At 42.3% G+C, this 22,312-nt stretch overlaps 1 protein-coding gene and 1 pseudogene across 2 annotated transcripts; both read right to left on the bottom strand.

Moving 5' to 3' along the window:
- Nucleotides 1-485: 485 nt before the first annotated feature.
- LOC311361302 (sodium- and chloride-dependent taurine transporter-like) lies at nt 486-3,236 on the bottom strand (annotated as a pseudogene). The gene is made up of 9 exons: nt 3,216-3,236; nt 2,760-2,874; nt 2,469-2,582; nt 2,252-2,389; nt 2,045-2,153; nt 1,842-1,941; nt 1,069-1,225; nt 739-752; nt 486-587 (listed from the first exon to the last, which is right to left on the bottom strand). The product of its transcript is annotated as a sodium- and chloride-dependent taurine transporter-like (transcript).
- Nucleotides 3,237-7,375: 4,139 nt separating this feature from the next.
- Nucleotides 7,376-18,863, bottom strand: pold3 (polymerase (DNA-directed), delta 3, accessory subunit). Its single transcript, XM_084481153.1, has 12 exons — nt 18,748-18,863; nt 18,484-18,539; nt 18,295-18,394; nt 18,137-18,176; nt 17,854-17,986; nt 16,538-16,802; nt 16,240-16,312; nt 12,893-13,226; nt 12,246-12,349; nt 11,673-11,764; nt 11,168-11,237; nt 7,376-8,059 (listed from the first exon to the last, which is right to left on the bottom strand). The coding sequence occupies exons 1-12, from the start codon at nt 18,802-18,804 to the stop codon at nt 7,863-7,865; spliced, it is 1,521 nt and encodes a 506-aa protein (XP_084337279.1). The 5' UTR covers nt 18,805-18,863; the 3' UTR covers nt 7,376-7,862.
- Nucleotides 18,864-22,312: the final 3,449 nt, after the last annotated feature.

Here is a 22,312-nt window from a genome sequence, read left to right as displayed (position 1 = left end):
TAAATACTTGACTTTATACATTGTTACTATAATCTTAGTTCACAAGGAGATGCTCCATACTTTATTAATTTGATAATTCCCTCCAGCAGGGGCCAACACAAGCTAAGCTTCTTACTAAGCCTATCAGTAAAAATCTGTCTACAATACATGATACAATCTTACTATTGTTCTATTGCTTAAAAAGGTTTAGTGTGATTGTTTGAGGTTGATTGATGACATTTACCCAATATGTTTGTAAATTGTTCTGGCTGCAAGATAAAGAAAATAACCAAATCCATTTGTAAACATTTAAGGGAACCATTCCACAGTACTGAGTGAATCAAGTCTCTATATTACTATAGCCAAACGTGTTATACAAAAGACACACTCTTCAATTGAACAATTTATAAAGATTGCTCAGCAATACCGATGTGATTCAAAAATAATGAAAACCATTGATAAAATACAACAGTTGACCTCAGAAGTCTGAGTTAGTACATTTTAGGCTAGGACACATCCAACATCATCAGCCTGATTGTCTCAACTGCTCCCATTTTGGTGTTCTGGCCGGTTGGATCTTCAATAGGTTGACAAAGGATGGATAAACGCTGAAAAGGCAAAGTTATAAACATCTTACGATACTGACTCTGATCCATGTACTGCTGAATGTGTGGTTTAATACTAATACTACTACTACTAATACTATAACTATTATATATTGTATCTATATCCAAAAATGCATTTGTAGTTTTCCTTTACTTGGACTGTATGATCTTATTATGGATAACCCTGTACAGTGAGTTCATTTTGAGACCATGCATTGCGGATCTGTGATTGCATCGCAGATCCGACAACACTTCCATAATACATGATACAAAAAATAAGAATGAGAATACATGGTTTTTACAATATACAAATAGTAGCATAGTACACCTTATAAAATATTATATAAATATTATAATTTATTAAACTAACACAAGTCAAAATAATCTTGTGCACTCACCATCAGCAAATGTTTAAGAGATGATCTGTTATATGATAGGATATGATATGATATGATATGACAAATAGTAAGTATCAAACACTGACCTGTCCCAAGACAGATCTGCACAATGGCAAACAGTGGCACCATGAGGATAGAAGACATTGACATGATCCAACCCAGCACGTGGGCCCAATAAGGGTAGACATATGCTGAAGAAATCTCCATTTGTTTGTAATTTAGCGTATACACAACAAAGGAACCCTGTTGAATCATGAATAATGGTTGTGAAAGGTCCATGGACAGCTTGTTACCAATCAAGTGCTATTTTTACAGATTCTCTCAAAGATTACATCATCTGACAATGAACACTGACAAACAAACCTTCCTCCGTTCCTCCTTCCATTAAGTACATTAGTTAATGCGGTGAAAGCATTAAATAAAAGATAAATAACCGTTAACTTATGGTCTAGTCTATTAATTTACTAATGGTGTTCATGTTTACTGATGCTGTTCATGTTAACTAAGGTATTAATTTATAAATTATTTAGTTATTCTAACAGGATTGGAGATAGTGTGCCAGTGCAACCAGACTATCTTGCTATTGCTAGATAATAATTATATTATATTATATTTATATTATATATATTATAGTATAACCGCATCAACTAATGTAAATTAATGTTAATTAATTAATGTTATTGTAAACGTTCATCACAAACTTTGGAAAATAACTTGAGATATCCAGCCCCACCTACCAACATCTTTTCCTGGTTTAGGTGACCTCAGGGTTTACATCATTGTGCTGTTGGAGACAAGACCACACCAGACCATATCCTCATATCCTATCCACAGTAATGCTAGAAAAGAGATGACTTACCATTGTCAACAGTGGACAAAATACTTCCAACACAGTTTAAAGTAAAAACATGGCCGCATTCCCGTCATCTCTTCAATAATGTTGTAGAATCTGTCAGCCCCTTTATCCAGAAAATTCAGAAATGAACTTAAACAAACAAATTTGATGATGATGAAAGTACCTAAACATTGGAGAACGTATTATACACTATGTTTTTTTCTTACCAAATATCCAGCCCACCGCCAAACATTGACACATTGTCATGCCATGCCACACTATGCATGTTCCATTACAGGCATCAATTTATATGAGCTGAAATACGTAGATGCCACCCTAGAAAATGCACAAACTGTAAAAATGTATCACATTATGAAATGTTCAAATTACAATTATCAATATTTTTTGTCATTATCTAAATAGTTGTATCTTACCTCAGAGACCAAAAGCAGTTGTATCAGATAGCTTGCAATACAGATCAGAAGAACAAAGATTTGACTCCTTCCTGGTTTGCGGAAGCGTTTGGGAAACTGGTCGCTGACTGAGGTGATGAAACACTGCACTGTCACAAATTGGAAGCACACACAAATGACCAAAACTAGTAACTGCATCAATAAATAGTCACCGGCTCCCGCAACATCATAACCATACATGTGTGTCCACGGTGAGTAGAATAAGCATCAGGAAAAATCTGAATGGTCCAAAATTGAGGCAATGGCATCAGGGCTGTTGCTTGGGGATATGCAATGAACGCCAAGCCAGGACCTTTGTTGGTAGAGGTGAGAGAGCTGTTTAGGTTCAAATTCCAATTGGAAAAGGAAAATGGTAACATTTCCCTGCTTGGCTCGGCCACCTGGGCTGTCAATGTGTACTGCAGAGGGTCCAGCCCCTACTCTAAAGCTAACATGTTTCTGTATGATCACTGCACAATATCAGCCTTACCTGTATTCCAGCTGTTTCCACAGTGGGCCCAGGGGAGCTGGGGACTGAAGGAGAATATCAGGTAGAGTAGGGCCCAGGCTTGGATTACAATGTAGACAAAGTCATAGAGTCCATTCTTTTAGTGTCTCATTTCTCCTAGGACAAAATCACTGTAACCAAAGAGTCAGAAATAAATGAATTGATGTATTTATTTACCATCTCTAAAGGCTGCCCCACACTACAAGATTTTTTAATCTTATGCGATTTTTGAATTGGATGTACACCACACACATAAAGAGAATCTCAGCCGATTTGTTGCTCTCCGATCATAAATACAAATACATGAGATTCGAACACAAGACATACATGAGATTCAAACAGAAAACCACACACTGTGTTGGTTGATGGTTGGGGAGTCAGAAAGCGTATCCTCAGTTTATTTATCGTAAACAGTCTAAACAGTAACTTTTGTGTTACCCAAATTAAATCCTCATTCATTATGTGCCTTACATTTATTGCTATAGCATACAGGTACGTAAACACTGCAAAAGCCAGTAACTTCAAAGTGGGATTGTGTGACAGTTCAAGACATTCAAGCCAAATAACACTTTCAGTTATTTAGTACTCTGCAGAGGAAGAACTCCATCCACACTGCAGAACGTTAGTTGTGGTAAAGCAATATTTTGATAAAATCCTTTTAAGCAAAAGCTTGATTTGCATTGGTCCTTCACTCATCAACTCTTTTAAGCAGGACTGGACAAGAGGACTAAAATTAATGATTTAAGCCTGTTTCCCCGTTTAATGATTTGATGAATAATTACAACCACTGCACATAGAGTAAAAAATCATTATAAAAATAATGATTTGATGAATAATTGCCACCACAGCACATAGAGTAAAAAAAATAGTGCTTGCATTGTTGTAAAATGCCACATTTAATAACGTGCATTTCAATTATGTAGCCTATTGGCCTGGGGGCGAATTTTTTTTTCCCAAACAGGTTTACCTTTTCTCGCCTCTGATTGGTTAGAATGGCTCTCCTCCGATTGGTTATGGTTAGGGTTTAGGTAAGGGTTAACCCTAACCATAACCATAACCATAACACTAACCCTAACCCTAACCATAAACTCCCGCAAACAGCTAGGACTAATCGAAACACGATCTAAAAGAGAGCCCTTCTAACCAATCAGAGGCGAGAAAAGGTAAACCTGTTTGGGAAAAAGAATCTTGTTTTTCTCTAGTAGTAGTATTTGTTATTGTTTGTTGCGTCAAAATGTACCTGCTATAAACAATCCAGCCCCCCCCCCCCCCCCGTAGCTCCCGCAATCATAATTATTTGGCGTCACTACTGGGTCGGGTACGATATGGGGTGGGCTACATATCTATATATCCATACACAATAGAAAACCAATTAAAAGAGACAAAATAAAAGTATATGAAGATAAATTGAAATGCCAGTGCAGACATACAACTGGCCAACATAAAGGTTCTGAGGGCTGGTTTAAAGGTAGGCATATGAAGTGTTGAGGCACACCCATTGGTAGTATGAATCATGGCAGACCTCAGTTCTTATTAAATTAAATTAAATTTTATTTGTATAGCCCTTAATCACCATTATAGTCTCAAATGGCTCAACAGGCCAAGTATTTATGACACCCCCCTGACCCAAGCCCCCACACTGGCAAGAAAAAACAACAAGGAAGAAATCTTGGGAAGAAATGCAGAGTGGGGGATCCTTCCTTCCAGGGATGGTCAGGAGTGCAATGGGTGCCATAATTGACATACATAAATACAGGCAAGATATTAAAATTGATGATGGGGTGCTGGCCGGTTAACCATGAGGAGAATCCAGGCATCCAGTCGCAGTCACCGCAACACGGTGAATTATCAACAATTATCTAATCTAATTATCAACAATTAGATCCTGGACCAAGAGAGCTTTAGATGAAAGCAACCTTATGTTCATGAATCCTATTCTAAGTACTTCCGATTTATTATTTCAGAGAAAATGTAAAGCATTACAGCTCGAGTTACAAGTGTCATTCTTTCGACTGTCTTCAAATGCAGGGGAGGTCTTATAAGAGTTAAACTTGTCAATTGACACGTGTCTTTCTTAGTGTATTGCAGAAGCAACATCCCATCATCCACATCTTAAATCTGGCAAGAGCGCGCTGCAACATGCATAATAACAGACAGGCGTTCGGGAGGGTAAGAGAAGTGGCAAGAATTATTTCCGATTAATTTGTAGTCAGAGGAAGTCAATACCTGTCGTATTGCTTTGTAAGAAGACAGAGAGGCCATTTTATGTGTTTCACACCAGGTCTCAGCTTGATTTAAACTTTTGGTGGGGACAATACACATTTCTCTTGTCATTGGTGGGGGGATACCCCTAGCAAACCTACAGAAAATAACAACCAATTGAAACCAAAACCTGTTGAAACTAAGGCTAAGCCCATGCAGTGATCTCAGCAGTAATGTGGTCTGCCACTCTAGCAGCATTCTACATCAGTTGAAGCTGTCCCACAGCCTTTTTACACATAACTAATTTACATAACTTACATTTGCAGGCGTGTTCAGGCCTATTAAACAGGTAGGTTTGCAAATGCTGAGCCACCCCCTCAAGGGTTCCATGGTATTTGGATACAGGTAAACCAGAATTGTGTTTCCTACATATGAATGGTAACACAGATGTTTTGTCTCATATTGTCTTATTGCCCTTGTCTCATTTTTTGGATATTCGTCAGTAAAATAAAGGAGGCAAAACCATGACTTTAGTGGAAAGCAGGTTCAGGACCTGCTGCCACTGGAGGCCCAGTCAGCCTATTAAAGGGGTACTGTCAGGCCCGGCTGGGCTGTCAGGCATCGTCTCATGTAAGAGAGAGAGTTAAGCTTCATCAGATACATGTTTGAGAAGAATCCCGGAACAATTGGCTCATTGACGTCATTGGTCCAATTTGGACAACTCAAGTCCTGTTCCAATGATTCCAACGGTTCAACTTTTCTAGAAATTAAAACTCTCTCTCTCTCTCTCTCTCTCTCTCTCTCTCTCTCTCTCTCTCTCTCTCTCTCTCTCTCTCGATATATATATATATATATATATATATATATATATATATATATATATATATATATATATATAAAGACAGTAGTTTGGTATTGTCTTCCAAAAATATGATATGAGAGCAAGACAATCAAAGGATGCAAACTTTGCAGATGAAATCTGCCTGCATTACTAATCATTATAAATTGGCATGCTACATTGTGCTTTATGATTAAATCAAGAATTGAAAGGGAGTTGCCCTCTAGAGACAATGCTACGACCAAGTGGAATGCCAGGTTTATGGTGCAGAACTTGCGACAAGAAATAGCATTTAAAAAAACAACAAAGAAAATGGCAGGATAAACAACAAAAAACACCCACCTAATCCTAAAACTGGCACAGCTAAACTACAAACTGCTCACAGGATGAAAGACACACCCAACCGTACATGTTAATGTGGGGGCTTTGGGTGCTGCCCATGACTGCTTTGTGAAAAGGGTCCATGGTCATGTTTCCGCCTGCCTGCTCCTGTCTATTTTTTTTCCCAGCCTGTCTGTCTTTAATTAAAGAGACTCACCTGGAATCTCTCTTATATCCCTGAATAATGTGAGCTGGATATTTTTCAGTGTATCAGGTGGTCAGATTTATATATAGGAACCAAATGAATGTTCTTATCATACCCCTAGGTCTGGCTTCCATTCCCTCTAACCCAAAGCAAAGGAACAGTATATCTCTTTAGGCCGATGCTCACAGAGATAAGATAACTACAAACCACCAATTATACGATTCGGATTAATAGTTTAATTTCAATCCAATGGGCACATCAGCGGGGAGATGTGTATCTATCTGATTGGCTTTCAATTAAACACAGCAGAAGACATTGAAAACAGCACACTAGGGAAGTGTTGGGAAAGTGCACACTTGGGAAAGTGTTGGGAAGTGTTGGGAAAGTGCAACCTTTTTAATGGCCGCAGCAGGCCGCTCTCCTGATGATTATGTATTGAGGAGCCCACATTTGCTGAATGAAATGCACTATGCTTCTATTTTATTTATGACTTATATGATCAGAACATTTTATTTACAGTACTTATCAGAGCCAATTCCTGTGATGTAGACTTGAATGGCTCTATGTACTCTGGCCCGCCGCAATTGGGGTGGGGTTGGGGGGTCGGGTCGGGTACAGTTTTCAATCGGCCCGTACGCGCTCTCATGTCCGGCCGCTGGTCCGGGGTTTGCTCTCGTCACCGTGGCCTTTAGTGCCACCTTGTGGTTAAACATTCAATCAAAATATATCTTGAGGTTAGCCTTGCTCCGTCCGCCACCGTACTTCGGCTCAATTTTCATTTCCCTTCAGTACTAAATAAAGTACAAGATTCTGGTAGGACCAGGCTATCTTCAGGTGCCGCTATAGGTGCCTAACCGTCCACCACATAGCCGCGAGGTGCCTAAACAACAGGTAAAGATGTTACCGGGTTTACTGTGCCATGCGGTACCCATTAATAGTAGGAATGCGTATCAACATATTTATTTGTCCACTCTGGTGTTCATAATACCAAAATACTTTTAACTGATTGTTTATTTCGTTCAGGCAAACACAAGGATTTATGAAAAAATAGTTTAATGAATTCAAACGGTTGTTATCCATGACCAATGGAACCTTCTATATTTTCTACACTGTATTTAATATAAAATACACAATACATAAAATAAAAAAACACCAGACCATATAGGATTGTAAAGAAATATACATTGGTTGAAATGCAGGCCATACCGCATTACATTTGTTCCTCGTTTCGATGTTTTCACACGAGTTGATTCAGAGTAATCCCTGGATACAGCCAGCTACCTTACGAGCTCACAGTGCAGAGAAAGAAGAGATCCACTTCACCCAGCAATTCAGCATTTGGCAGTGGTCTTTTTTAGCAGACCACAGTAGGAAACATTGTGGGTTCTTGCACTCTCCAAAACAGTAGCATGTCTCCACGCAACCTAATCACTCCCACAAGCCACATATAAGTGTTATATAGACAGCCATGCAAACCATGTTTTCACCCACAGTGTCGCCACGCCCACTCCAAAGATCATCATTTCTTCTGGAAGAACCCCATGATGGAGGCCTGCTTGGTGCCTTTGTTTGCTGGGGGCGATATCTTCTTCTTGGCCTTCTTCTCGTCCTCCCTCTTGCTGGTCGCCGCCCTCGCGGGCACGTTGGCTGCTTTGGCCGACGGGATGTGGTCTTCGCTCTCCGAGTAGGATTCGCTCTCGTAGCCTTTCTCGGTCACTACAAAAGACAGAAAGATAAGCAGAGGCTTAGAGTTCAAGTGTGAGCATCAAAGGACAGCCCTCCCTTTGTCGACCACAGCGCAGACATGCTTCCCATCGATTTTAAGCTGTGTGTCTTAACTGGACCTCCGACAGCTCTACTGTAGACCAGTCTGACTCACATCGATGAGCGTGCAAGCGAGTGCCACTGGCTTCCTCCACACAGCACTGAGGTGATTACAATTGAGCCTGATTTAGAAAATGAAAAGAGGTAGAAAAAGGCAAACCGATTTAGACGTGTTCCCCTGGTGGGGCTGGAAGGGGGCATGGTGGCACGGTGCCACCACTACATTCTTTGGGGAGAACCGTTCCAAATTAACGGATTAAGACACACGGATTCAAAGCCATGCGCAGAAGCAACTTTGAAAATTGAAGTCATTTGAGGTCACAAAACCAAAGAGTAGAGTTGCTTTCTGTTTGTTCACACACACACACACACACACACACACACACACACACACACACACACACACACACACACACACACACACACACACACACACACACACACACACACACACACACACACACACACACACACACACACACACGTGTGTGTATGGTGGCGTATGGTGGCATAAGTATGTGAGAATCAAGTTGTTTCAGAGTGTTTTGATGAACTACAAAATAGCAGGGAGGGATAATTATGTGAATAAAATTGAAACAAATACACCAGTGGCAGCATTGTACTTTGAAAGCTGGTGGGCAGCATGTCTTGGACTATGAGGGCAAAAGGAAAGGATGCAAAGCCAATTAGTCAAATCAGGCCTACTCATCATTTGTAAAACTAAATAAATAAAAAAATCTGGGCCTATCATTGGGCCTATTTTTGCCCTCAATGACTGAAGCTATTGGTTGTAATTTGGCTGTTGATTTTCAGCTACAATTGTTTTAAGAAAAATGAAGACACAAGACCAAAAGTGATGCCATTTAAAATGCATCATGCTCTGAATCATTCACTAACATCCGTTCCACAATATTAAACAGAACGGTCAGAGTAACAAACAATTAAAAGAACAAGAACATAATTTCACAACTATTGACATGGGCTGTAAGCCTAACATTGTTTGAGGCAAATGTGGATGTTAATGGATGTTTCAGAATGTTGGTCATGGTGTTAAGCCAAATAAGATTGAGGGACTTTATAGATCAAGTCAATCCTCCTCCCTGTTTGTGTTGCAAAGATATCAGGGACCTGGTCATACCAAACAGGATATTTTTAAAGTGATTTCAGAATAACGGCGTGTGTAACTCGTGACGTTTTCGCCACCCTTTCAGACGGTTTGGTAACCCAACGGTGGAGTACCGAAAAATAGGTAGACTCTGACTTTTGGCGGTGGAAACGCCAATATAAGCAAACCAAAACGAACCGAACCACACCGCTCGGTGGAAACGCCAATATAAGCGAACAGAGCCGCACTGTACCGCTACGAACAGTAGCGTACCGCTCAGTGGAAACGAGACAATACGAGTGGGTTTGTTGGTTCTCGTAGCTTAGAGACTTGAGGGGATAAACCCTCCCTCTGGGCTGCTCCACAGCCAGGGCTCCTGCTTATTGGTTCATAGTGCAGCCAGGGCTCCAGCCAATTCGTGAATAGACGTTGACGCGATTCAGATCCCTTAGCTAGTCCCACCCACTCAGAGGAGGACTTTCCTCCTCTCTCCCATTGACCCCCATGTTATTCACTGGCCGCCAGTAGTTCCCGAGAAATGAATGGGAGTCAATGGAGGCTGAGGGAGGAACGTCCTCCCTGAAGTAATATTCAATAGGCAATAGGGGGTGCTAATATCCCTTTACCCAGGGAAACGAACATTACATATACAAAGGCATTAAAGTAGTCATATTTAAGGGCATTAATTCGTTACAGTAGTCTGGGCAATCTACACTTTTTATTCTCAACAATGTTAAGGAGGATCTTCCTCCCTCTCCTCGCTGGAAAAGCCTCCACTCCCAGCAACACACTATTTGGAGAGTGCTTTGGTTGAAATATCCCCATTACTATTTTGGGATACAACATTCTTTTTTTTTTGAAAGCATGATGCAGCACAGTCACTTTGTACTTTGCAGAAGCCTCAGCCAGTTGCCAGGGGTAAGAGATTCTCCCAGGTTCTTTTGGAACAATGTCGGCTAGTCTCAGAGAAATGCTAGCCTGCTTTCTGCTGCTGTCAGAGTGGAATCTAGACCATTAGTCACAGCCAAACCCGGGGGTGGGCTACAGAAAGTAAGTTAAGTAGTGGTACTACTCAAGAGGGACAAAAAGTGCCTTCCTCTAGCCTCCAGATTTTTTTCACATGTTGAATCATCCAAATTCCCTTCACTAAGTTGGTGAACACAATGAGTTTGTGTCCCGTGTGCGGTATGAAAGTGAAGTGAGACAATGTGATTTACGTCAGGGAAAACACTGTCAAATGTTCGTCAGGCAATAAAATGTAATTGAAGCAAAGATTTCTCTTAAGGATTTTACAAGGACCAGTGGAGTGCAATGGTAGCACGCTTGGAGCTTGGCACATGCACCAATGAACTTGTGCTCATTTTTTCATTGCCTGTTTTTTTGTCTGTAGCTCAAAACAAATCCTGTTTTTTCATTGCCAAACTCAACAGCGCAGACAGGTAGAGGTAAAGGAGTCCTTTCGGGGTATGGTTTTGGTCCAGAGTTGCTTTCAGATAATGACGATTATGTTGAAAATAAACATGCGGTACAGTCCATTGCCGCATGCAACAGATGGTATTGACCTAGCAAACTCTAGGTCACTGTTTGTAAAGGTGAAATCCCTGTACGTTGATGAAGATTGAGTTTAACCAATCAGAGTGGAATTGGCCCCAATCAGCTCCACACAAGTAATCTTTTGAGAGATGACAACCCTTTGTTTGTTTCATAATTGCATTGTTTATGGGTTTCGTACATTAAATATCAGGAAGGTAATATTACTGCAACATTACAACATGAATGGTTGGAATATGACTAAATTATTCTGTTTGTGATCGTCCTTGGTGATTAACACACACAACCATACAGGAGCAGTTGTGCAGGTGAGTTCCAATGATTCAAAAGGAAAATCGACTCACCTATGCATCCTTCTTCATCCATAAAGGTACGGGACTTCATGACTCGCCTCCTCTTCCTCCTCTTACACTCCTGCAGCAGGAAACAGTAAAAATCATAATGACCCATATTTTACAATAAACACTGAACTACAACTGAAAAACAATGTTTAAAAAGGTCAAGGGCTTTTATGGATTAACCAACAATAAGGGATAGGCCCATCTACAGTATGGTGAAACACTGTTATTACAATTGGGGGGCAGAGTGACGCAATTGTAACGCTCCACCTGTTACCAATTTGAGCCAATCAATAGCAGTCTACGTAATCTCGGATCCAGCAGTCCTACTAGGTTTAGCAGGAATTCTGGGAGGAGCCGGTTCCCTAGCCAGGGTGGCAAACCCAAAACTGTTCACCAAAGATGCAAACTGTTCCCTGCCCTCCCTGAGCATAGCATAACACCTTGTTCCCCAGATTTGACGGTGTTGCTTCCCGTCTATAATAAGTGAAAAGCGGGTGTGGGAGCGTACGTTAGGTTGTGAAACAATCTTCTCCTTCAGCAGTCGCTCAGGGGTCGGTGGTGGCTTCCTCATCTCCTGCTGCTTTGGGGAATCTGGAATGACTGAAACAAATTGGTATATTTCAGTATTTTCGTACTTCTCAGGTTGTGTCACAGCTTCCAAGTGGTTGCTTTTTCCAGGGAATTGAGTCGTTTCAAGACAACGGCGGTCTTCTGCCCTCTGCTCCATAAATTAACAGGATGCGAATCTGTTTGCATCTCACTACAATATAATGAGTTGTTAGAACGCTTTACACGCCCACACAGATGTGTGTCACAGTCGCAAACAGTCATTTCAATTGCAAGAACTAAGTTAACCAGTTTTGTGTCGATAAAGTTTCCGTAACACCATTGCATACCAGAGGTAATACAGTTTTTGCACAGAAAAATACCCAATCCTCAATTAAGGGTTCAAATCTCTAGCTCTGTCGCAAGAAGTGAGCTTGAGATTCATGGTCCAAATATTTCGTTGCTCCCTGATTGATAGGTCAATCAGTGGGAGAAAAATGAGGAGGGTGGGGGTGGGGGGGAGTGGGGGCCTCACCGTCATCATCACTGCTGTCAGACTGAGGCTTTTTAATCCTGCGCCTCTTCTTCTTCTCCATCTTCTCCTCCTCGCTGTCGGACAGCTCCTTGCGCTTGGATTTACTATTCCAGAAGAAAACAACACGACACTTTTCAGGTCAATGGCACAAAATGTCTACAAGCAGCTAAATTGCAGCTGAATGAAGATGTTAATGGTTAACAATGCTACATTGTTGTATTACAACTAGAATGCAAACTAGTGACTAGGTGCAGCGTGAAAGCAGGGAGGGGCTTGATTGATTATAAATGCTACAGTGCAACGTTGCTATAACATTGCTAACATTCTATTGTTTCTATACTTTCTATTAGTCGGATGTCAACCAAAAAAAACTCTTCTCTCAACTCTACTCGGATATAGACACTTCACATACGTTAACCATATAAAGGTAACAGAAAGAGAGCTGTTTGCACCCCCTAAATATACATTGTGTGGCTATTCAGTTATACATGCATTTATCATAGGACAAATACAGCAATTCATACAGAACACACACACACACACACACACACACACACACACACACACACACACACACACACACACACACACACACACACACACACACACACACACACACACACACACACACACACACACACACACACCTCCTAGCGTTTGGCTTTGCCTCCTTTGTCTCCTTAACCTTCGCCTCCTTTGGCTGCATCTCCTTAGCCTTCACCTCCTTGGGCTCTGTCTCCTTAACCTTCACCTCCTTTGGCTGAGTCTCCTTAACCTTCACCTCCTTTGGCTGCGTCTCCTTAACCTTCACCTCCTTTGGCTGAGTCTCCTTAACCTTCACCTCCTTTGGCTGAGTCTCCTTAACCTTCACCTCCTTTGGCTGAGTCTCTTTAGCCTTCTTCGCTGGAGGCGAGGACTCAGATTTAGTCTCCACTGAGGAAGATGATGTAGCTTCTTCCTTCACCATTTTCTCTGTTCGCTCTGGTGAAGTAAGTTTCACAAAGAGTCAAAAGAAGTGATTCAAGAGTTACCTAGGAGAGATATCTTACTTAAAAGTAGGCTGCCTGTGACCGTTCTGCAGGCCATAGGCAGCATACCTTCCATCAACTGCCTCATATTACTAGATGTGAAAGGTGACCTCATCAGACCACAACACACATCATGTGCTCCCATGCTCGTCCACAGCAAAATACCCCATCGGTCTTTGACCCATTAGGCGTTCCTCATTAGTAATGCATTAATTAAATAAGTGCTGTGTTGGGATTACCTGAAAAGGGGCTGGGCTATATGGAAAAACATAATATAAGATAAAATACCATTCAATGATAATATTGAATTAAAACTGCGCGCAGTGATGAACGGGACCTCGCGCCGGCTTGCGGCCGCGTCACGTGCCGTCCTAACATGTGTGCTGGCAAGATGTGCACATGTTAGGACCGCACGTGACGCAGCCGCAAGCCGGTATGAGGTCCCGTTCATCACTGCGCGCAGTTTTAAAAAAAAATCGCGCCGGCTTGCGGCCGCGTCACGTGCCGTCCTAACATGTGTGCTGGCAAGTTGTGCACATGTTAGGACGGCACGTGACGCAGCCGCAAGCCGGCACGAGGTCCCGTTCATCACTGCGCGCAGTTTTAAAAAAAATTCGCGAATTTATGTAATCTGTAGAAGCAGATGAGGTAAATTCCCTAGGAGGAGTTAGTTCAAATACAAGGCGACGGAATTCAAAAATGGCCAACTTTGACGGCATGCCACGGACACGCCCTTCAACGTACAGTCACAAATAGCACGATTTTGTTTCAGCACCACTTCATGACTGTACTGACCAATTTTTAAGCAGATCCGATAAATTCCCTAGGAGGAGTTCGTTCAAATACAAGGGGAAAAAAGCGAAAATAAGACCACGGAATTCAAAACGGACAAATTTGACGGCACGCCACGGACACGCCCCTCAACGTACAGTCGCAAATAACACGGCGTTGGTTGAGCACCATTTTTCGACTGTACTGAGTAATTGTGAAGCTGATCCGATAAATACCCTAGGAGGAGTTCGTTCAAATACAAGGGGGAAAAAAGCGAAAATAAGACCACGGAATTCAAAACGGACAAATTTGACGGCACGCCACGGACACGCCCCTCAACGTACAGTCGCAAATAACACGGCGTTGGTTGAGCACCATTTTTTGACTGTACTGAGTAATTGTGAAGCTGATCCGATAAATACCCTAGGAGGAGTTCGTTCAAATACAAGGGGAAAAAAGCGAAAATAAGACCACGGAATTCAAAACGGCCAACTTTGACGGCACGCCACGGCCACGCCATTCAACGTACAGTCACAAATAGCACGATTTTGATTCAGCACCACTTCATGACTGTACTGACCAATTGTGAAGCAGATGCGATAAATTCCCTAGGAGGAGTTCGTTCAAATACAATGCGAAAAAGTGAAATTCCATTCAAAATGGCCAACTTTGACATCACGCCACGGACACGCCCTTCAACGTACAGTCACAAATAGCACGATTTTGGTTCAGCACCACTTCATGACTGTACTGACCAAATTTGAAGCAGATCCGATAAATTCCCTAGGAGGAGTTAGTTCAAATACAACGCGACGGAATTCAAAAATGGCCAACTTTGACGGCATGCCACGGACACGCCCTTCAACGTACAGTCACAAATAGCACGATTTTGGTTTAGCACCACTTCATGACTGTACTGACCAATTTTGAAGCAAATCCGATAAATTCCCTAGGAGGAGTTCATTCAAATACAAGGCAAAAAAGTGAAAAAATTTCAAAATGGCCGCCGAGAGTGAAAAAGAAAAAATTAAAATTTCCGACTTCCGGTGGGGTTTGGAGCATGGGTCCAAGAGGCTTTTCTGTAGGTCATGGGACCTTATACGTGCCTACCAAGTTTCATACATATTGGTGAAACGTGGCGCAGGGGCTGGTTTTTAAAGTTCCTGTAGGGGGCGCTACACATATGAGAAACACGAATTTTGGTATGTGAGCTAGAGGCACCAGTTTACACGTGTCCTGTGAATTTCATATTCATAACTATTACGGTGTCCGCAGAGTGATCGACCCTCCTCTGGCGGCCATGTTGTTTTTTAAATCGACTTAATTTTTGGTGCGCAGTTAGAACTTTGGTACCTAACGGCCATTGAGTTGGTCCCGCTCAAATCAAACATTGCGTCTATGAACTGTGGCTATTTTAGTAATGGGCCACGCCCACTTCGATGCCACGCCCCATTTGAAATTTTTTTGACTTATTCTTGTTCAGAATTTGATTATGAACAACTTTAGTAGAGAGGTCCAACACCATAGGAGTCCAATTAATGTAGATATGTGCAATTTACTATTTTTGGGGTGAAAAACACACCCCTTTTTGCACTCAATGGCTCATGGGTACTTTGAAATTTATCCTACAGACTAATCCTTATGTCAGATTGAAGATAATGGGCCATAGATGATATGTGCCAAAGGAATTTTGTCAAAGTCGAAAAACCTGGGATCCTTGGGGAATTTACTGTTTTTAACTAAATTCAAAATGGCGGGAAATCTGGCTACCGGAAGTGCTAAGTTAGTATCTGCAAATTTGTTCATTATGAGGATTTGCATATGTGTGCAAAGTTTCATGAGTTTAGGTCCAACCGGTGACGAGTTATGCTTGTGCAAACGTTGAAATTTTGGCATAGATGGTATAGCGCCACCTAGGGGCGAATGTGAATTTGAGGGCTAGAATATCAAATTTTTCACCAGTCCCACAAAATGTGCCAAATAAAAATGAGTTTTCGAATATGTGCAGGGGGGGAAAAATGCAGTCGAAGATGAGGGAAAATAATAAGAAGAAGAAACACGAGGGTTTCAATAGGGTCCTTGCCAAGTTTGGCTCGGTCCCTAATTATTGTCCGGGTCTAATCTGAAGTGATTGAAGTTATGAATACAAGTTAAGTTAAGTTGATCTTCCTTAACACACTGCTGATGCTACTCACTTGTCGCTTGAGTCCCAAAGAAGTTGCTCATAGGACTGCTCTTGGAAGTGGGCTTACTTTTGGACACATCACCCTAGAATACAGAAGCACCGGAAAAAGATAATATTTTGGTCAGCATTGTTGGCAAGTGGCAACTAATAATTCTTAAAAGCTGCCTCAACTTTATACATTATATAAAAAAAACAAAAGCACAAGTACTTCCAAACAGTTGGAAAAACAAAAATGTGACAACCTATTCATTCACTCTATTCATCCGACTTAAACAACATTACAAACACGAAAGTGAACTATACAATACCGTAGTTGCTTCTTCCTTTTGCTCCACCTTTATCTCTTTGCCAGGCTCCTGGTTTTTAGGAGCAGCCTTGCTTGTAAACATTCCCATAATGCCTTTGGGCTGCGGCTTGGCGGCGGGTTTAGAGGTGGTCTGGTTGCCTTGACCGTTGACGCTAGCGGCTTTGTTCTGCTGAGGCTCCGTTGGTGGAAACTGCAGCGTGTCGCTGGCAGGCCGCGCCTCCCCCGGGGAAAAGGGGACGGCGTCGGCACACTTGATGGCGCTGTACCTGCAGAATGCAACAGACCGTGATCGCTCGGATTAACAAAACACATGGCTCCAGCCTTCAAAGATATCGAATGGTTCTGCTGAAAGCTCGCCAGGACTCATTAAAGACACAACCATGTGAAAAAGAGTGTGTTTGTGTTTGTGTGCCCTTGCATTCTCGTTAGCGGCAACGTCTCAGATCTGATGTTTAAACCACAGGGATTTAATCAATGAGTAAAAGTCTTATCCTTGAGCAAAGATCAAGCCCCTACCGGCTCTTTAACAACATGCTTTTGCATTCAATGTAAAAATCGTTTTGGATAAGGGTGCCTGCTAGATTACAAAATGAGTAAAAACAGAAGAGTAGCTCTTCTTTCCCAGAGAGCTGAGAATGTTGTTGCAGGACATGATCAGTTTGAGAGCCACTGGTCTGAGGTGTGGAAAAAGCAAGATGGTCAGATAGGTCATCCTTGGGGAGAGTATTTACTCTCTCTCGGTCTCTCTGTGTGTGCGCGCATCGGTCCATCTCCTCGGTCAAACCAGTTAAACACTGAGTGGAGTTTTGATCCCCATGTTAAGATGCTTCCACACTTCCCAAACAAAACCCCAACTACAGAACGTTGGCCGCTCTGTTGGCCCAAGACCTCACTAAGCCGCTAGGTCCTTCTTTCAATCAGTCAGCCGTCTGAACGCCGTACTGTGACAGTACATGACGACAGACAGTAGACAAAAGCCAACAGCATAGCAGGGTGTTTACACGCCACCGTCCGGAAAAATGTTTTTGCACGTGAACTTTCAACACGGTTCATTAATTATTATTTTTTTCAGAAAAAAAACCTTTAACAGAATTACTAAAAAGGTCAGAGGAAAACTGATAAAAGCGGGTCTGCAATTTGAGCAGCAGGCGGAGCTCCTGTTCTGCATTGCACAGCGATCCCATGTGCCATTGATCTTATGAAGGAGATTGGCTCTACTTGCTACAGCTTGACTATGGTGATGGTGTCTGTCTGTCTGTCTGTCTGTCTCTTTGCATGTAGAGGGCAGAGGCTGTCAGTGTGAGGAGGCACACGTACCTGCTGCAGCTGTTGAGGTTGTCTTTGACCGCGTCGTAGTCTACGCTGTAAAGAGGCCCACTGTCCTTCAGGGAAGCCTTCTGGACGCTGTACACATGGACACTGACCGTCAAGCTCATCTTGGACTTGACATCTTGAAGAAGGGTGAAGAAAAATGTCATTAAACATTTTATATTACAACATATTACATTGAATAGCCTGATGGCAGCTCATTTGTGTGGTACAGGAAGTCACTAGGCTAGAGTGTCAGGTGGTGGGCACTGAGAACAGATCATTAGCGTACCTTCCAACTGCTCCTCTCTGACCACCGACACCTTGTGACTCTAGGGATGGAGTGACAAGACCTCGATCAGAACAGTGTCACCACAAAACAAAGAGGGCTACTCACATCCACACATAAGCCATGCAATAGTAACTTAAATTGTTGGGTGGCTCTCTTACCGTGTTTCCGTTCTCGACCCATTTACCCGTTACTAGGTATGTAGCGTGGAGCGGGACTGAGCTCTCTTTTCTCTTGTGATCCAGGTAGTGGAAGAGCATTCTAAAATAGTTTATATATTAGTTTAATGATCCGATCTAAACGTCTATCACAAAGGCTGAAACCCACATGCGAATAATAATACGACTTACTGTTTTGCTGTATTGACATGGACCCCAAGGGTAAGACTAAGCCATTTATAGGTCACCTTAAAGTTAAACAAAATAGGTTAACATTCAACATATTATATTGATCAGGGGTAAACATCACATTTTGTACACAGCTAATTTAGCTACTTAAGGATTACTTCTCGCATCATCAGCAACCGAGTGTGTTGTGCAAAGTGTCAGTAAAGATGACTGTCATCACGATTCCTGTACGCTATCGGACTGATCGCTACATAAATGCTGACTTACTATCTTGTTGTGATCGTTGACATATTCGTCGATGTTGTCTAGATAAAGCTCATCCATTGTTTACTCCGTGTCAGGTTAGCAACTAATCTGCTAACTTCTTGCTGTGCCTGTCGTGCTGCGCGGGAACCAAAGTCATTATTTACTTCCTGCTGTACGTCATGTGTGCACTGCAGCGTTTCCTTTTCTTTCCAGATGCCACAGTGCCCTCTAAAGGCAGCAATGAGCTATTGCCACATAAAGAAAATCCCAGGAGGACCCAGCGAATATTGTGTGCAGTAAAATAGGCAACACACATTATTATGGCCATTTCAAAAAAGTGAGGCAATCAATATTTCTCTGTGTATATTTTCAAAACTTATTGGACTATGGCACACACACACACACACACACACACACACACACACACACACACACACACACACACACACACACACACACACACACAGTAGCAAAATACACAACTCAGACATGCAAAATCAAAATGCAAATCATGACTGGTGCCGATAAAATCATCTAATCCAAAATGCACAACTGGGTCTTACCAGAATAGCCTCTATAATTACTACTACAGTGTCCGTGGACAGGCTTGTATTAACTACACTGCATAACAAGTCCATCTGTACGGCAGATAGACAACATAAACGGCACCCCAAAGATAGAAAATGAAACGCTGTTTTAAACTAAAGATTTAATGGTGCAGTGGGTAGAATTTGGTGGCATCTAGCGATAAGGACTTGGAAGAATTTGAATATTATATTTTGATTATATTTTTTTATAGTGTGAGAGACTAAATAACCAAGTGCAATTTATAAATCTATCAAGGACCTTCATCCCCTGACCTTCATCACTTGTAAAGTACCTGTGTATTAACAGTAATGAAATATAATCTGAATCAAACACAAACTGTAATATCTTTAAATGGCACCATCCAATGTAAACAAAACAAACCAACATAGTCTTTTATTATGATCGGCATCTATAAAAATAAGGCACTCCTACGATAAAATGTTGCGCCTTGATTGCACCATGCTTTGGAAATTGTGCTTTGGAAAAGCACAATTCTCTGAAATTGGCTCATTGTTTTCTTCACAACAAAATCCTCATGGGCGCCGGTTACTCCTTTGACTTTTCATTTGAAAACAGAATATTCTATTGAAAGTCAGTCCTGTGATGATCTGTGTTGCTTCATTGTTCCCCTCAGCCAGGAGCTCCACAAGTCTAGACTAGTCGAGGTGGCTGGTGTAATCAATGGATCTGAGGCCGGCTATCAAATCCCCGGGTTCAATAGTTCACCGGTCGCACTCTGTGGTCTGCGGCTGCCTCTGCAGTGACTATTGTGTTGGGGCGCAAGCGCAGAGCTTTCTCAGGTGACTCTCCGGCTGGCCGTTGAAGGCTGAATAGTGGCTCCGCTCTTGGAAGTTTCCACTGATGTAAGTGATAGTCCTCTCTTCTGTCCTCCGGTTTCGGCCACAATAAAGGAGACCGGGCCGGAAGAGGAGGAGGAAGAGGAGGAGGAGGACGAGAAGGAGGAGGCAAAATGTCTCTGCGCTGACAGAAAATGACACCGCGAGGAGGTGTAGTTCTTTGTCAGGCCTGGCACACACACGCACAACTGAGATTAAACATCACTGGGTGCTGAAACCATACACCCCCGTGTCCCCGTTATACCGCTCTCTGTCCGAACCTGTAACGAGGTCCAACTGAATAAACACAGATAAGCTAAGTTTTTCCTTTTGAGCCTAACAGCGTACAGCTCTGTTCCGGTCCTGCCTTCTTTTTCTTCCATCTTTTGCTTTGTGTTTACTCCATCTGCCACCCCCCCCCCCCCCCCCCGACAGTTTAATCAAAGTCTTGGATATTGCCTGCCCCGCAGTCATTCTGGATCTACAGAGCCAGTCGCATCTCCCACTGTATCCCATGACTTCCCCATCTTCACACACAGAGGAGACAGATGAAGAGGTAACTTGATAGGTCGTCGTGGTAGTCACCCGCAACAATTAATCCTGTTTGTATTATGTTCCTTTTGGCCAAAGTGAAAAACAAATCACAGATAATTGTTCAGATTTGAGCCAATAATAAGGTTGTTTCAGTAAGGAAACCTAACAGGTTACATTTATGTTGCCCTTCAATTTGGAACAAAACAGATTTGAAAAGGTGACAGATAAATACACAAAAATAAATTGCATTTCCTCAATATATTCCCAATGAGCATCACCAATGCCACAAGTCTGCCTCCTAACACCGTGACAAGAGTTTGGCCAAAATGAAACAAAGAACGAACGACACAAGACCTTTTAGATCAAGACATTTCTAAACGATTGTGAGGTCAGCACAAGTGTGATTGGATGATTAGGAAACAATTATGATTAATAATGTCCCTTCAATGGGGAATTGCATGGTCAATTCGCTTCACACCGACTCAAATGTGTCCTTAATTTGTGATGGCATTTTTAACCAGCAGTATATGAATACTGTAATAATATATGAATCAACTCAGATTTCATGACCTTCTTCTTCCAGCCTGGCCAAAGTGTTGGCCCAATGAGATGGGGCCCCATGGCCCTCGACATGTGCACAGCATGGCATGGTTTAGAGTTGAGCTGATTATTGTCGAGTTTGTCAGCATTTTAACCCTGAGCTGTCCACCGGTGGCCGCTCCAATCCGATTCATGGTCACTGGTACTTTCCTAACGCGCTACCAATGGCTTTGGCTCCTCCTTACACCCAGGACGTGTTCAAAACATACACCCCTGCTATCCCCTGCGCTCTTTGAATGCTAAACAGCTTGCTACTCCTTCATTACGTGGGAGATCTAGCTACCGCTCGACAAAATCTGGATTGTTTGCCATCCTGGCTTATCAATGGTGGAACGACATCAGGACGGCTGTATCTCTATACCCATCATTCCCATCTTTGTCATCTGTTCAGACTGAATATAGGACCATGAAAAAAATACAAAAATACTTAAAGCAACACTTAAAGCAGTTTTCTTATTTTATGAATGTTATGTACTCAAACGATTTGTATACTTTGTAGGTTGCATCTACATTGTTGAATGCACTTATTGTGGGACGCTCTGGATGCTCTATTGGAGGGGGGTTCAAGTGTGCAGACCTACTGCTGTGTGTTTCCTACAGGGCCACTGATGGTACTGATAGATTCACTGAGGTGGTCTATCATGTTTTCCTTTGAACTGGAGCGTTTCTCCCTCCTCCTTACTCTATTTACTCTCTATAGTTTGTTGGAATTGTAGGACTGGATAGGAAATGTAAAAATTGCTTCAAGGGCAGCCCTGTTGGATTAAACATAAGCCTGTTTATACCGTTATCATGGCATGGCAGTCAGCGCAAGATTCAGTCAAGCATAGTTCCCTTCACGGATATTCGCCGCACAGTGTGTATGGAGCAGAGAGCATTGCCTGAAAGGACTGCGTTGATGTAGCGCTTTTGTAGCCTGTGGCCACTCAAAGCGCTTCACAATTAGATCCCATTTCAATCACTCCTTCGTATGCACACATTCATACTCCGACGGTGGGGTCAAGGGAACGGTGACGGCAGGCCCGGTT

The sequence above is a fragment of the Micromesistius poutassou genome, assembly GCF_964030765.1.
Source record: "Micromesistius poutassou genome assembly, chromosome: 16".
NCBI lineage: Eukaryota > Metazoa > Chordata > Actinopteri > Gadiformes > Gadidae > Micromesistius > Micromesistius poutassou.
Note: the sequence above shows the minus strand (reverse complement) of the source record. Positions and strands in the feature narration are given on the sequence as shown.

Excerpts from the sequence above, each read along its gene's own strand:
- pold3 (XM_084481153.1), bottom strand. The coding sequence starts at position 18,804 with ATGGATGAGCTTTATCTAGACAACATCGACGAATATGTCAACGATCAC. Across the intron at positions 16,803-17,853 it reads AACCTCAACAGCTGCAGCAG|GTACAGCGCCATCAAGTGTG; the intron begins GTACGTGTGCCT and ends TGCATTCTGCAG. Across the intron at positions 8,060-11,167 it reads GGATGAAGAAGGATGCATAG|TGACCGAGAAAGGCTACGAG; the intron begins GTGAGTCGATTT and ends TGTCTTTTGTAG.